The 16,241-nt window shown below is 41.0% G+C and overlaps 1 protein-coding gene across 1 annotated transcript in view; it reads right to left on the bottom strand.

Annotated features, from left to right (window-relative positions):
* The window catches only part of vps35 (VPS35 retromer complex component), a 71,818-nt gene that overhangs the window by 22,397 nt on the left and 33,180 nt on the right, over positions 1–16,241 (bottom strand). The window contains exons 8-11 of the mRNA XM_078544354.1: positions 8,775–8,884; positions 8,558–8,654; positions 5,393–5,541; positions 5,009–5,216 (exon numbers count right to left, since the gene is read on the bottom strand). Coding sequence (XP_078400480.1) covers positions 5,009–5,216; positions 5,393–5,541; positions 8,558–8,654; positions 8,775–8,884 — 564 coding nt within the window. The remainder of the gene's footprint in view (positions 1–5,008; positions 5,217–5,392; positions 5,542–8,557; positions 8,655–8,774; positions 8,885–16,241) is intronic.

The raw sequence follows: 16,241 nt of genomic DNA, 5'->3' as shown, positions 1-16,241 counted from the left end.
CCAGTGAAGAGATGGCAGTGAGGACCAGGAAACTGGAAATTGTTAAAATGACACAGGGCCCCAACAGAGGGCAAGGAGAAAGAGAATAAAGTCAAGATAGGAAGAAAAGAGTTCACTGGGGAAGCATCAGGCTGAAACGGAGTCTATCAAGACTGTCCTGTTCATGGATTTTGGGAAGAAGGTTGAAGTGGGCTGTGTGGGATTGGGGGACTATTAGGTTAGAAGCTGTGAGAAGGTCTCCAGAGGAGATGAGGTCAGTGACAATCCTGGAAACAATGGCTTGATATTCAGTGGTGGGGCCATGGCCCAGGAGGAGGTAGGAAGAAGTGTCTGAGAGTTGGCGCTCTGCCTCTGGGAGTTAGAAATGCGGGAGATGGGTCAGACACTGTTGAGGGCCCTGTCAACCACAGTGGGAGGGAAGCCCTGACCAATCTCCATCCACCACCACCCTCCTCTGCCTGGCTGAGCTTTTTGTCTCATTCGACAATTTCTCCTTTAACTTGTCTCACTTCCTCTAAATAAAAGGTGTGACTATGGGTAACTGCATGAGCCTCAGTTATGCTTATCTTTTTTGTAGGATGTGGAACATTCCTTGTCAGCAGGTTTGATAAAGTCTAGGTTGGACTTGAAAGAATGGAGTGTAGCAAGTTCAGAAAGAGACAGGCTGGAGTGGGGTGAGAGGAGCAGAGAAATTAAAGTGGCTGACATCACACTGAAAGTTCTCACTAAAAAGGCCAGAGGGAGGGGTCCACGTAGAGGGAGAATATTGGAGGTGGACTTGCTTTTATCATGTAGGCTATCAGATCCTGGAGATTTGATGCATTTTAGTGCCTTGACTTTCTTCAGTACTTTCTCCTCTGCTGATAATTACATTAATTTCCACTCTTATCCGCCACCTAGGTCACACTCTATTTCTGATACATAACTTGGGTCTTCTACTGTGAAGGCAGACACAAAATATTTTTCAAAGTCTCTGCCATTTCCTCATTCCCCATGATAATTTTTCCTCTCTCTGCTTCTAAGGGACCAAAATTTACTCTAGCTACTCTCTTCCCTTTTATATATTTGCAAAGTTTGTATAATCTGTTGTTATATCCCCGACTAGCTTACACACATTTCTATTTTTTCCCCTTATGAACTTTTTGGTGGCCCTTTGCTAGTTTCTAAAACACTCCCCATTCTCAAGTTTACTATTCTTGCAACATTATAAGCGTCTTCTTTTAATTTAATGCTATCTTGAACCTGCTTAATAAGCCACAGATGGATCTTTGTTGAGTTTTTGTTCTTCAATGGAATGCTTTTATATAGTGCATTTCACAATCTTAGGACATCCAAAGCACGCTGCAAGCAACAAAGGACTTTTTGAAGTTTATTCATTGTTGTAATGTAAGAATTGCAGCAGCCAATTTGCACACAAGCTCCCACAAACAATGGCTGGATTTTTAATGTGGAATAAATATTGGTCAGCACACTGGGAAGAACTCCCCTGCTGCTCTTCAAAATATCATGGAGTCATTCGTGCCCATTTGAGAGGACATATGAGTCCTCAGTTTAGTATTTTATCTAAAAGATGGCACCTCCAAAACTGTAATAGAGTGTCAGCCTAGATTTTTGAGCTCAAGTCTCCTGAGAGGTTCTTGAGCTTAGAGGTTTTGACTCAAGGAGGTGAGAGCTTTACAGATTAAACCACAACTGTTAACATGAAAAGTTAACATGAAGCTATTCATTAAGGCCACATTTTTACTGGTGGAAAAAAGTAGTCATGCAGGGACCAAATCATAACAGCAACTGATGGTGATATATGCAGTCAAATTTTATCTAGTACCTTACAAAATGTCATTAAATCTTGTTGGATGAACAGCAGAAATTTCACATCTGCCATTAAACAAATGAAGGATTATTTTCAGGTTATGATATGTAATTGCCTAGGCGAATTTGTATACAGTTTTATTGAGCACAACTGGCTAATATAACTTCCTAAATAGCAAATATCTCATGAATACAGTAACTCAGCAGAGGGAGTCTCATAATCAATATTACTTTCAACATATAGAATTAAGGAAAAATATGTTGAAAATGCTGCGAGTTTCAGCAGGGAAAATTCACTTGCATTTGTCCATCTTAAATAATTTCAAATTAACTTTACAAGCATGCAAGTGTGCCTACTTCAGGTGCTATAGAAGCAATGAGGGAAGCAATTAGACTAATCAATAGACACAGGGTAATCCTAGGAAATTTAAGTTCATCAACCTTTCACTGACACATCTCTACAGAATTTCCCTCCCAAATTATTTCCTCTCAAGAGGTTAGAAATTCTTGCTTTGAGTCAATTTGGAAGGAGGGATAACTCCCTAGCAGGGTTTTGAAGTTAATGCTCTTTGGATGACCAATTTTCAAAAATACTGATGTTAAATTTAACTTAAAATTTTAATTTCTCTGCTTTTAATGACTTAAAATTAGTATGACAGCTGGCAAATACAACAAACTTTTTTTTCACATTACTGATTTTCCAATAGAAATTCAACTTGGATTGTAAATAAAAGTTAATCAGCTTTAGAAAAGCTGTACTTTAAATCCTTAGAACCATAGAAAAGTTACAGCACAGGAGGCCATTCGGCCCATCTTGTCCATGCCAGCCCGAGAACACCCAGGTGCCCTTTCTAGTCCCACCTTCCTGCACCCGGCCCATAGCCCTGCAGCTTACAGCACTTTAGGTGCAGATCCAGGTACCTTTTAAAAGAGTTTAAAGTTTCTGCCTCTACCACCAACTTGGGCAGCAAATTCCAGACACCCACCACCCTCTGCGCAAAAAAGCTCCTCCCCATGTCCCCCCACAAACCTTCCGCCACCCATCCCGAATCTAGGTCCCCTGGTTCCAGAATTCTCCACCAAGGGAAACAATTTTATCCTGTCCACTCTATCCACTCCCCTTACAATCCCGCACACCTCAATCAAGTCACCTCTCAGCCTTCTCCGTTCCAAGGAAAACAACCCCAACCCATCCAACCTTTCTTCGTAGCTACAATCTTTGTTGGCTGGTGCAGACACAATGGGCCGAATGGCCTCCTTCTGTGCTGTAAACTTATATGAATCTATGGCTCATGGCCCTCCCTTCCCACTCTGCCTGATCCCCGTCATTCACTCATGGCCCTCCCTTCCCCATTCCGCCTGATCCCCCTCACTCATGCCCCCCACCCCCGCCCCCACCCACCGCCCCCCACCCCATTCTGCTTGATCCCCCTCACTCATGCACTCCCTCCCCACTCAGGATCCCCCACTCATGCCCCCCCCCCCCTCTGCCCTCATTCATACTTTCCTCCTTCTCCACCTTTCCTAGACTAGGCTCCTCATCACTGCCGCTGCCCGTGTCTGGCGCCACTTGGATCCACACTGCCAGGGCTGCCAAATGATTCAGAGTCCACCTAGGGCAAGGTGGAAGTGCATGGAGAAGCCAGGTCAACGGATTACCACAGCGCTCAAATACTAGCTGTTCAACATGACTTGCCAATAACCACGCCCTGCAAATTCATCTATGCTGGTGACATCTGTTGTGCTACCCAAGCTCCATTCTTCTGCACTGTATCAAATCTTTAGCGAAAACAGAAAATATTACAAAGTTGATGGACTACTGCAGCACATGGCATCTCACGTCAAATCCATCTAAAGCCATATCCAGTGTATTCTACCTCCACCCATGCTTGTGTCAAAAAGGAATTGCATAGCTACTTGGATGGCCAAAGACAAAAGCACGATTCCAACCCAACATACTTGGGAGTGACTCTGGAGAGGAGTTTGAATGTTTGAAGAAAACAGCAGCAAAGGTCAAAGCCAGAAACAACCTACTAACCAAACTTGCTGGATCTATATGCTGTTGCTACAATACTCTGGACATCAACACTTGCCCTATCATACACTGCAACAGAGTACTGTACACTTGTTCAAAGGTCAACACACTACACATCTTGTTGACACTAAACTGAATGCAACATTGCGCATCATAACTGGAACTCTCCGCTCAACATCCCTCCCCTGGCTTCCTGTCCTCGCAAACATCACATTCCATCAATGGGTGTTTGGGTAGTGCTGGGGACCCGAGTAGACTTAGTCAGAGGAAGCACAAAGCAGAGACTGCTACTGAGGGCAGGATATGGCTGAGACCACAGCCAGCTAGAATCGCCTGCCAAGAGTCTGAAGTTGAGCGGCGTGCTACGGTTAGGTCGGGGCCATGTGGCTCCATCGGTAACAAGGCCTTGGATTAGACAAGATCATCCATTCATCCTCTATCAACAGAAGTGACTCCTGCAGCAGAAGCAGGAAATTGGCCCAGTGCAGGAAGGGGCTCTGCACACTGCACATGGGAGCAGCTGCTACTGCGGTCTGTTGCAATATCACTTTAAAGACATATACTAATGATGTACACCTGCCATCGCAGTGCCAGGATATAAAGCAGCATGTGACAGGCTGTTGCTGTTAGTATTGGTGGTGGTTGCTGTTGTGTGCGCTGAATCCCTAGTACATCTCTGTTGAGCTCTCTCTAACATGTATATACATCCTACTCTTCAAATAAATAGAACTTACTTTTTTTTACCAATCCTGTATGACAAGCCTGTAGCGGGGACATAAAGAAGCTAGAAATGCAATATGGTGGCAGAGCTGGGAGCTTGACAACCAGAGGAGGAGCCACAGACTCAATCTGGTACAATATAGGCTGCCTGAAGCAAAGACAGAGGCTGTATATGCACTGAAATTCACCTTGTTCGAGTTTCTCTCTTCAAAATATATCTCGCATTGTATAACACTAATATTTCCATTAATCAATTTAAATTAATAAATTTTTAAATGAACATGCACTATCCTAAAATCTCTTTCAAAAATAACAGGCAAGTTGCATTTTAAATCAGCAGCTTTTTGCATTACCTGCTTTTGCCATCATTTTAACCTATCATAGTATTAAAATAAATTAAGTGTTTTTTCTTAAAGATACCGTAGTACATGCATTGAATCTTACCTGCTCTTGTCCAATTATCTCAGTGTTGTACTCAAGTGCATTGCTTAGTATGTAACAGCTCATATTTTTGCGTGACTCATAGTCAAAGTATTCAAACAAAGGATGGAAGTGTTTCAACTTCAATACAGTCAGGATGTTGTTGTAGGTATCAATGGGAATCTTTAGAAGCCGTGTTAATTCTTTAGAAACTGCACTGCTAGTAGCAATACTAAATGTGGGAAGGAAAGAAAACAGGAAATTTGATAACGAGCTCTTTCACAGTTATTGAAAGCAAGCTTTTTTTTGTTTAACTGAAGAAAAGTACAGTTTAAGGTACAAAAATGTGACACAGAAACCTTAAATTCCTAACATGATACAAATATAGTTAAAAATGAAAGTACATACTGTTCGAGATTGAGCTTGTTAAAGATCTCCACAGTTGTTTCAAGAACTTTATCAACATAGTCTACCCGTTCAGGGTAACACTTCATGGCCAAGTTGATAAGAGATACTTGTAAAGATACCACATCTTCAGATGGCATATCTTGTCTTGACTGAAAATATAACCAAAATAAAATAGAGAACAGTGTCTTTTTTTATATAGTGTACAGATTTTTTAGTAAATTTAATACTGGCATTATCCACGCGAATTGTAGAGCATGTTAGACATGGGAAAGTTTAATATGGTAATCTAATGGGCTACTTCAATCATGTAAAATATGTTAATCTTCTGTTCAAATTGTCACATTCCCCTTTTCTAATTTTAATACAACTGCACAAGGAAATTGGTGTAGAGAGGTATAGGATTACACATTTGGAAGCAGTGCTATATCATTTTTCTTAAGACCATTCCCAACCATGTGGTACAGCATTCCAATAAGGTATGTCTGAATTTGACAGATGCAAAATTATTACAAGACTACAACCACTGGCAAAATAAAAAGACTCCATAAAGATTTGTGTGGAAAGGCAATGCTCTTCTGAGGTTACTCAGGCACAAAATAAAATTTTACTTGACATCTGTCCATTTTATACTGCAAGGATTGGTAACAGTCAGCACTGATGCTGAATGCCAATCAAGAAAACATTCTATTCCCCAGTACAATTGAACAATAGAAGCTCACAGCACAGAAAATCAGGCCCATAGAGTCCATACCAGCTTTTTGTCAGAGCAATTCAAAACAAATCCCACTACACCCGTTTCCTTACAACCTTGCAACAAGTGCTTCAAATAGTCATCCGATTTTCTTAAAAGATCCAATGGTTTCTGCCTCAAGCAGTCCCCATAGTAAAGCATTCCATGCTCCAATAATAACAATTTGCATTTATATAGCATCTTAGTTATAAACTATTCCAAGACAAAAACCCACCCAAAAAAAGTTATTAGGATAGGTGTCTAAAAGCTAAGTCAGAAGTAGGTTTTAAGGAGGATCTTAAATGAGGAGACAGAGGGAGAGAATTCCCAAGTTTAGGGTCTAGAGGGTCTAGATGACTGAAAGCATGGCTGTCATCTGTGACCGAAGGAAGTGGGGGTTGCTGAAAAGGTCAGAATCAGAGAACTGGAGGAAATTACAGAGATAGGGTGCAGTGATGCAAAAGAGATTTGAAGAGTGAAAATTTTTAAATCAAGGCAACAACCCATGTAACGAAATTTGCTCTCAATTTGTGATAATGTTCAATTGAATATTCCTCGTCACTGACTTCCAACCAAAAGTAATAGTCTTTAATTATTCACTCTATCAAATCTTACATTAAATCTCTCCACTTCCCTGCTACAGTTAGTCCCAGTATCCAGAGTGTTTCTTTATAACAATAGTTTAATTTTGATGAATCTGCACTTTCTGTAATGGAATACCCTAAACAGTACATAACATTATCTATAGTCTAAACAATGCTTCACATAAATTCATCATTACTACTTTGCTCTTATACTGTCTTATTTACAAAACCCCAAGTTCCACTGACTTTAGTATTGCTTTATCCATCTGCACTTAGTTCAAATGCATAATTAATTGAAAGTAAGTCTGTTCATCTACATTGTTCAATGTCTAAGTAAATATTTCTATTGATTTTCCCTCCAAAATACATTACCTCACACTTCATATAAAACTGTATCATTTGTCTACCAACCATTTCACCACCTTGTCTTGAAGTTTTTATTTTTTTTTTTACAGGCCTCATTGCTAAACTTGTTTGTTTGCTTCATGAACACATCTTGAGACCATGTTTCCTGTAACCAAGACCAAATCATCCATACACAGAATAAAGGTAGACACAGAACTCATCCAAAGGTACACTATTTTCAGCCCCCCTTCAATCTACGGTGCTACATTTCCTCTGAAGAGGTTGATTAAATAAAGTAAAGTAATCAGTTGCAGGTTTTATGAAAATTCCTTTTGAAAATCCAAATAAATTACTGCTGCTGCTTTCCATTACCATCTCAGGAGGCCATTGAATAGTCAAATTAGACATCCCATTATAAGCCTGTTCCATCATAGCATAGACTCAAAACATCTAATAGTCCAGAACTTGCTATCAAAATAATAGCACAGCTATTAGTGTCACTGTTATGAGTAAATGGGTACAGCAACTGCAGACAAGAGCTAGACGCAGTTTAAGTATGAATACCAAAAGTTGCTGCCTGAATTGTGATGTGTTGCTATTAGATTCATTAAAAAAAAGCATTGCAACCTTAGCCTATTTTTTGGGGAATTTCTTGTATTTATTTGTTACTCATTAAACTTGTTGCCTTGACATTACAAGTTTGAATCCCTTTTTAAGTAATAAGTATTAGTAACTGCCAATCATTACCTTTACACTGAAAACTATTACAAATGTGGAGTCTCATTCCTTCAGGAAGTTTTAAAAATATCAAATTCTAACATTTGCCATCTTTGTTTTTTCCCTTTGTCTCTTCTCCCACCAATCCAATCTTTCTTTTCCTCTTTCTCATTCTGTACCTGATTCGAGGCTGAATGCACCCATTTTATTCACTCACGTTCTCAGTCTTTCCTGTTTTTATTTCCTAATCCTTACATTTCATTGGTTCAGGAGAGACTCTGTTGGCTGCCCCTCTCACTCAGATCCCAAATGCCCTGTTTCCTCACTGCACTATTATGAGCTTGCACTTTACAACCAAAACATGTTTGAGGTGAAGGATGCAGGGGAAGTCTAACAGCATATATTGTTAGATGACTGCAAGTGCAAATTCTGGCCAATATCTCTGTGTCCCATAAGTATATATTGTTCAGTTGTGGCTGAAGACATAACTTGCTAAAGTCTAGTTATTATCTCGCCCTCCAGTAAAGACAGACTGGAGTTATAAATACTTTACCAGCTTAAGTGATCTTCACATTTCACTGGAATGTCAATTTTTTGACTAGGGAAATGCCCCTACACCAGGTTTAAATGCCAAGCAGACTTTCTGCAGTTCCGTTAGTGAAATAGCAAACAACCAAGTTTAGGAAGCGGTAAAATTGCGAAAGCATCTAACACACATTAATTACCAGTATTCATAAATAAAAAGCCATGGACCAAGAAAGAGGCCTTTGACAATAAAAGCAGTTTTACCTGTATAACTGTAGCTACTTGTTGGGAAAAGATGTCAAACAGTTTTATATCAGCAGGGATTCCAGGGCCATCTTCACGATGTGCAAACAAAGCTAACCTAAAAATTGCAGAATGACCATTGAGAGCAATTCAAATAACTGAAATGTAAAAACCCAATGTTTATTCAATGAAACTGCAAAGTAACCTACTGAGATCCAATTCATTGAAGTAGTCTTACCGATCAATCAGTGCAATGATAATGTTTTTAACATTAACACTTTGGTGGAGCTCTGCGCAAGAACGAAGGAATGGATTCAGTGTCTGCAGATGAAACTCATCAGGGAATACCTGTAAAATAGATAACCTAATTATCTGAAAGCTTTTCCAAAAATGGTTACACATTTAACAAAAAAAAAGCAGGGAAATGGCATTTTAATTGAGAGAGGTGCAGTGCATTGGTAGTATCACAGAACAGAAGAGGCCCTTCGGCCCATCGATTCTGCACCAACACAGACACAGTACAGCTGAGAAATAATTGTGGTTGTTACTCAAAAGGACTTGGAGGTTTTTCTATCTCCATGTCACTCAAAGTAGACCCTTTAGTTTATGAAAAACAATTCACAGCCCAAAGCCTGATCAGTGTCTTAGAGTCCAGACAAACCCCACTCTGTGGCAAGCCATTTGTCAGCTAAAAATCAGCATATATGTTTGACACCATCAAGGGTATTGCACTCATCATAAGCTGCTACTTTAAAGTCTCGTTAAAATATAGATTTTTAAGGAGGAGTTCACAGAATTTAGGAAGTCTGTAAAGAGTTATCTATAATATCACTACATTTCCGTTAGTCTGTGTCCAGTATTAGCCAAGGATCTCCCATAGAAAAAGGTTTGAAAACCACATCATTAATGAAGTATCTCTCAACAGGATTGGGAGACAAAATGGAAATATGCAGCCAATCTTGCTCTAAAACAGAGTGTCAACAATAGAAACAAAGTTGCGATCAATTCCTGCCTTTTCCAATGAAAAATGGAACATGGTTTAATTCAATTTTTTTTCAATTTCAAGAGCTAGGGCTGCACTGATCATAACGTTTCTTAGAGCAGGGAAAGCTACAGGGCTTCAGTGAAAAGATTAGAATAAAAAAAACAATGGGTCACCAAGTCTGCTCTGCCATTGTTAGTAATGCAGCTCTCATCTTTAATTTCAACTCTTAAGCAATGTGAAAAATATTCATAACTTGGGGAGTAAGGATGATATCACTTTTTAAGCCTCTCAAATGATTTTACAACCATGGCCTTCTGCAGTGGAATAGTGCAGACCCTCAAAACTTAAAGCTTTCTTTACAAAATTTTTTAGCCTTCTTAATTTTCATTTTACAGTTCCTGGCTCTAGTTTCTTGTAGTACAGTGATGGTTCTTCCCTACTCACCCTTTCATTTTAAACAACCCAAATCAGATCACTTATTAGTCTCATCACCAATGAATACAGGTCACTCCTTCAAAAGGCTGAGTTTGGTGACACAGCAACTGCAGAGGGCATATTACCCACACATGCAGTTGCAGTGCTTGTGATTTCAAAGCCAGGTGCCATCACCAAACTCAGTCAAAATAAAGGGTGAGGGGGAGGTGGGTCGCAGCAGAGAATGTTTCCTGGGCTCACCCTGGCCAGAAAGCAGTTTAAGTGGCAAAACTGTTGGGAACTCTCAGGGAGCATCTGCAAAGGAAGGAGAAATAGGTTTTGGGCAGGGAGTGAACGTAAATGAAGGAGAAATGGAGATTACAGCTCATGAGAGGAGGCAAGTGAGAGGTGGCAGAGAAAGCCAGGTGGTGGCCAAAAGGGCTGCTCTCTGAGCTGCAGGCAGTGAAAGTGATGACATCACCACATGCAGGCACAAACCAATACTGGCACCAGTAAAAGGGCACACTACAATGATGTTAGCAATAAGAGATAACGTGCATGCGTTAGCGGGCACAGTGCGAGCTGAGCCGAGTGTATGCACACAACAGTTACCGATCAGCATCAGGAGTTACAGTAATTCATAAATCATCCAAGTGAACAGGCACTGGTTGTGCTGAACATGCAACACATATTTCCTAAACTGAGGCTTCCCAAGTTAAATATACTAAATGAGGTGTGAATTGTCCTCCGTATGGCTCAGTTACACATCCTTGCTTTTTATAGAACCATAAATAAAGTTATGGTGCAAAAAGAGGCCATTCAGCCCATCATGTCTGCACCGACCAAAAAGAGAAAAAAAGAAATTAGCCACTCATTTTGATCCCACTTTCCAGCAACTGGCCCGTAGCCTTGCAGGTTACAGCACTTCAGATGCAGATCTAATACCTTTTAAATGAATTGAGCATTTCAGCCTCAACCATCAACTTAGGCAGTGAATTCCAGACACCCACTACCTTCTCGGTGCAAAAGTTTTTCCCCATGTCCCCTCTAATCCTATTACCAATCACCTTAAATCTATGCCCCCTGGCAATTGACCCCTCAGCTAGGGGAAAACAAGTCTTCCCCATCCACCCTATCTAGGCCACCCAATTTTGTGCATTTCAATTAGGTTACCCCTCAGCCTCCTCTGTTTCAAGGAAAACAACCCTAGCCTATCCAATCTCTCTTCAAAGCTGCAATTTTCAAGCCCTGGCAACATTCTTGTAAATCTCCTCTGCACTCTCTCCAGAGCAATTATGTCCTTCCTGTAATGTGACGACCAGAACTGTACACAAAATTCCAGCTGTGGCCTAACCAGCATTTCATACAGTTCCATCATTGCATCCCTGCTTTTGTATTCAGTACCTCACCCAATAGTGGAAAGCATTTCATGTGCTTTCTTGACCACCTTGTCCACCTGTCCTGCCATCTTCAAGGACCTGTGGACATGCACTCCAAGGTCTCTCACTTCCTCAACCCCTCTTAATAGCTTCCCAATTACAGAGTATTCCCTGGCTTTGTTTGCCCTCCCCAAATGCATTATCTCACATTTTTCCGGTTTGAATTCCATTTGCCACTTCTCTGCCCACTTAACCAAACCATTGATATCATTCTGGAGTCGACAGCCATCCTCTTCACTATCAACTACAAGGGCAATTTGTGTCATCTGCAAATTTCCCAATTATGCCTCCCATATTTAAGTCTAAATCATTAATATATACAACAAACAAGGGCTCCAACACTGAGCCCTGTGGAACACCATTGGAAACCGTTTCCCATTCACAAAAACATCCATCAACCATTACCCTTTGTTTTCTGTCACTGAGGCAATTTTGGATCCAACCTGCTGCTTCCCCTGTGAGATCTTACTTTCCTGACCAGTCTGCCATGTGGAACCTTGTCAAATGCCTTTCTAAAATTCATGGTGACAACATCCACTGCACTACCCTCATCAATCCTCATTACTTCCTCAAAAACTTCTATTAAGTTAGTAAGACAGTCTTCCCCCAACAAAACCATGCTGACTATCCCTGATCAATCTGTGCCTAAGTGACAGTTTTCTTGTCTCAGAATTGATGCCAATAATTTGCCCATCATCGAAGTCAGACTGACCAGCTTATAATTTTCTGGCCTATCCCTTGCACCCTTTTTAAATAAATGATACAATGCTCACAGACCTCCAATCTTCTGGGACCTCACCTGTGTCTATTGAGGATTGGAAAATGATCCTCAGAGCATCCGCTATTTGCTAAGATAAAAGCCAAATACTGCGGATGCTGGAAATCTGAAACAAAAACAAATATAGCTAGAAAAACTCAGCAGATCTGACAGCATCTGCAGACAGGTATACAGTTAACGTTTCGCGTCTGCATGACTCTTCATCAGAACTAAGGAAATATAGAATTTATATAGAGAAAATATAGAACTATATTTCCTTAGTACTGATGAAGAGTCATACGGACTCGAAACGTTAACTGTATTCCCCTCCACAGATGTTGTCAGACCTGCTGAGTTTTTCCAGCTATTTTTGTTTTTGATCCGCTATTTGCTCCCTGGCTTCCTTCAACAGCCTGGGATATATTCCATCTGGCGCTGGTGATTTATTCACTTTCAAGAATGCCAATCCCTCCAGTACCTCCCCTCTCACTATACTTATTGCATCTAATATTTCATACTCCTCTAACTAAAATGTCTATGTCAAACCTCTCCTTAGTGAAGGCAGAGACAAATACTCATCGAGAACCCTGCCCTCATCCTCAGCATCAACCGACAAGTTACCATGTACATCTCTGATAGACCCTACTTTTTCCTTAGATACTCTCTTGCTCTTAAAATGTACTAGTAAAACATCTTAGGGTTTTCTTTCATTTTACCTGCCAATATTTTTTCATATCCTCCCTTTGCTTTCCTAATTTCCATTTTTACTTCACACCTGTACTTTCTATACATCTCTAGTCTTTCTACAGTATTAAGTCTTTTGTTCCTGTCATAAGCTTTCTTTTTCTGCTTTATCTTGGCCTGTATGCTTCTGGATAACCAGGGGGCTCTAGATTTGGCAGTACCACCCTTTTTCTTTGTGGGAACATGTCTACACCGTGCCTATAGAATTTCACCTTTGAATGGCCCCACTGATTTGACAGTTTTTCCTTCTAATAGCTGCATCCAGTCCATTCTTGCCAGCTCACAACTCAACCTTGTAAAATTTGTCTTCCCCCAATTTAGAATTTTTATTCCTGCTCTATCTTTGTCCTTTCCACAATTATGCTAAATCTAACAATATTATGGTCACTATCTCCAAAATGGTCCCCCACTGCTACTTCATCCACATGCCCAGCTTCATTTCCTAAGACTAAATCCAGAACTGCATCCCCTCTCATTGGGCTTGTTACGTGCAGGCTAAAAAAGTTCTCTTGAAAGCAGTTCAAGAATTTTGCGCCCTTTGTGCCCTTCACACTGTTCGTATCCCAATTAATATTAGGGTGGTTGAAGTCCCCAATGATTACTGCCCTGTTGTGTTTGAACTCAGAAATCTGTCTACATATTTGCTCTTCTAACTCCCTTCCACTATTTGGGGGTCTAGAGTACACTCCTAGCAGTGTGGCTGCTCCTTTTTTATTTCTGAGCTCAAACCATATGGCCTCATTTGGTGCTTCATTTAGTATATCATCCTTCCTCATAGCTGTAATGGATTCTTCAACCAATAATGCTACACCCACTCCCCATCCTGCCCGAAAACTCTATATCCAGGGGTGTTGACCTGCCATTTTTGCCCTTCCTTAAGCCAAGTTTCCATTATTGCGATGATATCATGCTGCCATGTGTCTGTACCCTCAGCTCAAATCGGCTTTATTTACTATGCTCCTTGCATTTACATATATACCTTTTAACACTGCCAAATTCCTGTGCTGTACACTTTTTAATCTGTGCTGCTTCCGTCTTTCAGAGTCACTCGTTAATTCTTCATCTCCCATCCCCAGTTTTGAATTTGCCCTCAGGTTCCCATCCCCCTATACGCCATTCCTTTCGTGATGAACGTCAGGATCCCATTAAACTTTTGAGTTAATTATTATTATATGAAACCTCAAATTCCTTCACTCTTCTAGCACCCTTCCCTTTCTTTTTCTATTTGATTATTCTTCTATCTTCAATTTGCATTGTAATAACACAGAAGCTGATTATTTGTTCCAAAAGGCCATTTCGGTGTTTATGCTCCACACAAACCTCCTCCCCACCCTTATATACCTCCATCAACAACTCCTTCTATTCCTTTCATCTGCACACCTACTTTCCCCTGAAATGCATCTATACTAGTCACAACAACTAGTCCTTCTGGTGGAGAGTTCTACATCCTAATCACTGGGTCAAAACTTTTCTCCCTAATTATCTATTAGATTTACTACTATTGTATATTTATAACCCCCAATTCTACTCTGCAATAAAAAAAGAGAAACATCTTCTCTATGTCTATCTTATCTAATCCATTCATAATCTTAAAGGTCTTATCAGGTCACCCTTCAGCCTTCTCTTTTCTAGACCCCAAAGTATTTAATCTTTCGTAATAGGTATAACCTTTCAGTTCAGGTATCATTCTAGCAAATATTTTTGTACTGTCACGATTTTATAACATGGAGTCAAACTGTTCTCAGTACTCCAAGTGCGATCTAACCAAGGTTTTATATACGTTTAGCATGACCACTGCTTTTCAATTTTATCCCTCCAGAAATGAAGCCCACCGCATAGTTTGTTGTTTTTTTAAATACCTTTAAATTTGTTGCATTACTTTGCGATTTGTGTATTTGTACCCCGAGATCCCTCTGCTCCTCCATCCAATATAGACATTTACTTTCCAAGGGATATCCATCATCTACAAGGCACAAGTTGGGAGTGTGATGGAATACTCTCCACTTGCCTGGATGAGTGCAGCTCCCACAACACAAGAAGCTTGACACCGTCCAGGACAAAGCAGCCCGCTTGATTGGCACAACATCCACTCCCTCCACCACTGATGCACAGGTAGCAGCAGTGTGTACTATCTACAAGATGCACTGCAGGAATTCACCAAGGCTCCTTCAACAGCACCTTCCAAACCCATGACCACTACCATCTAGAAGAACAAAGGCAGCAGATAGATCGGAACACCATCACCTGCAAGTTTCCCTCCAAGTCACTCACCATCCTGACTTGGAAATATATCGTTGTTCCTTCACTGTGACTGGGTCAAAATCCTGGAATTCCCTTCCTAACAGCGCTGTGGGTGTACCTACACCGCATGTACTACATCAGTTCAAGGCGGCAGCTCACCACCACCCTTCTCAAGGGCATCTAGGGTTGGATAATAAATGCTGGCCCAGGCAGCAAAGCCTACATCCCGTGAATGAATAAAAAAAAATGGCCTCTTCCTGCCACCCACTAAAATATGCCACTTCACACTCATCTATATTGAAGTTGATTTGCCAATTACACTCCATTAGTTTATTAATGTCTTCCTGCAGCTTGTCACATTCCCCCTCTGCATAAACTACAACCCCAATTCCATGTCACACTTTTTATATATTCTTCCACAGGATGTGGGCTTCGCTGGTTAGGCCGGCATTTATTGCCCATCTCAAAGTGCCCTCGAGAAGGTGGTGGTGACCTGCCTCCTTGAACCGCAGCAGTCCATGTGGTGTAGGAACACCTACAGTGCTGTTAGGGAGGGAATTCCAGGATTTTGGCCCAGTAACAGTGAAGGAATGGCAATATAATTCCAAGTCAGGGTGTGGGGGGCTTGGAAGGGAAATTGCAGGTGGTGGTGTTCCATGCATCTGCTGCCCTTGTCCTTCTTTGAGGTAGAGGTCACGGATTTGGAAGATGCTATCGAAGGAGGCTTGTTGAGCTGCTGTAGTGCAATGTGTAGATGGTACACACTTTTGCCACTTTGCATCGGTGGTGGAACAAGCAGATGTTGAAGGCAGTGAATGGGATGTCAATCAAGCAGGCGGCTTTGTCCTGGATGATGTCTTGCTTCGAGTGTTGTTGGAGCTGCACTCATCCAGGCAAGTGGAGAGTATTCCATCACACTCCTGATCTGTGCCTTATAGATGGTGGACAGGCTTTGGGAGTCAGAAGGCAGTTACTCTCTACAGAATTCTCAGCCTCTGAACTGCTCTTGCAACCACAGTATTTATATGGCTGGTCCAGTTCAGTTTCTGGTCAATGATAACCCCCAGGTTGTTGATAGCGGGGTATTCAGCGATGGTAATGCCATTTGAATGACAAGGGGAGATG

Source organism: Cetorhinus maximus, chromosome 6 (assembly GCF_964194155.1).
Source record: "Cetorhinus maximus chromosome 6, sCetMax3.hap1.1, whole genome shotgun sequence".
Classification (NCBI taxonomy): Eukaryota; Metazoa; Chordata; class Chondrichthyes; order Lamniformes; family Cetorhinidae; genus Cetorhinus; species Cetorhinus maximus.
Note: the sequence above shows the minus strand (reverse complement) of the source record. Positions and strands in the feature narration are given on the sequence as shown.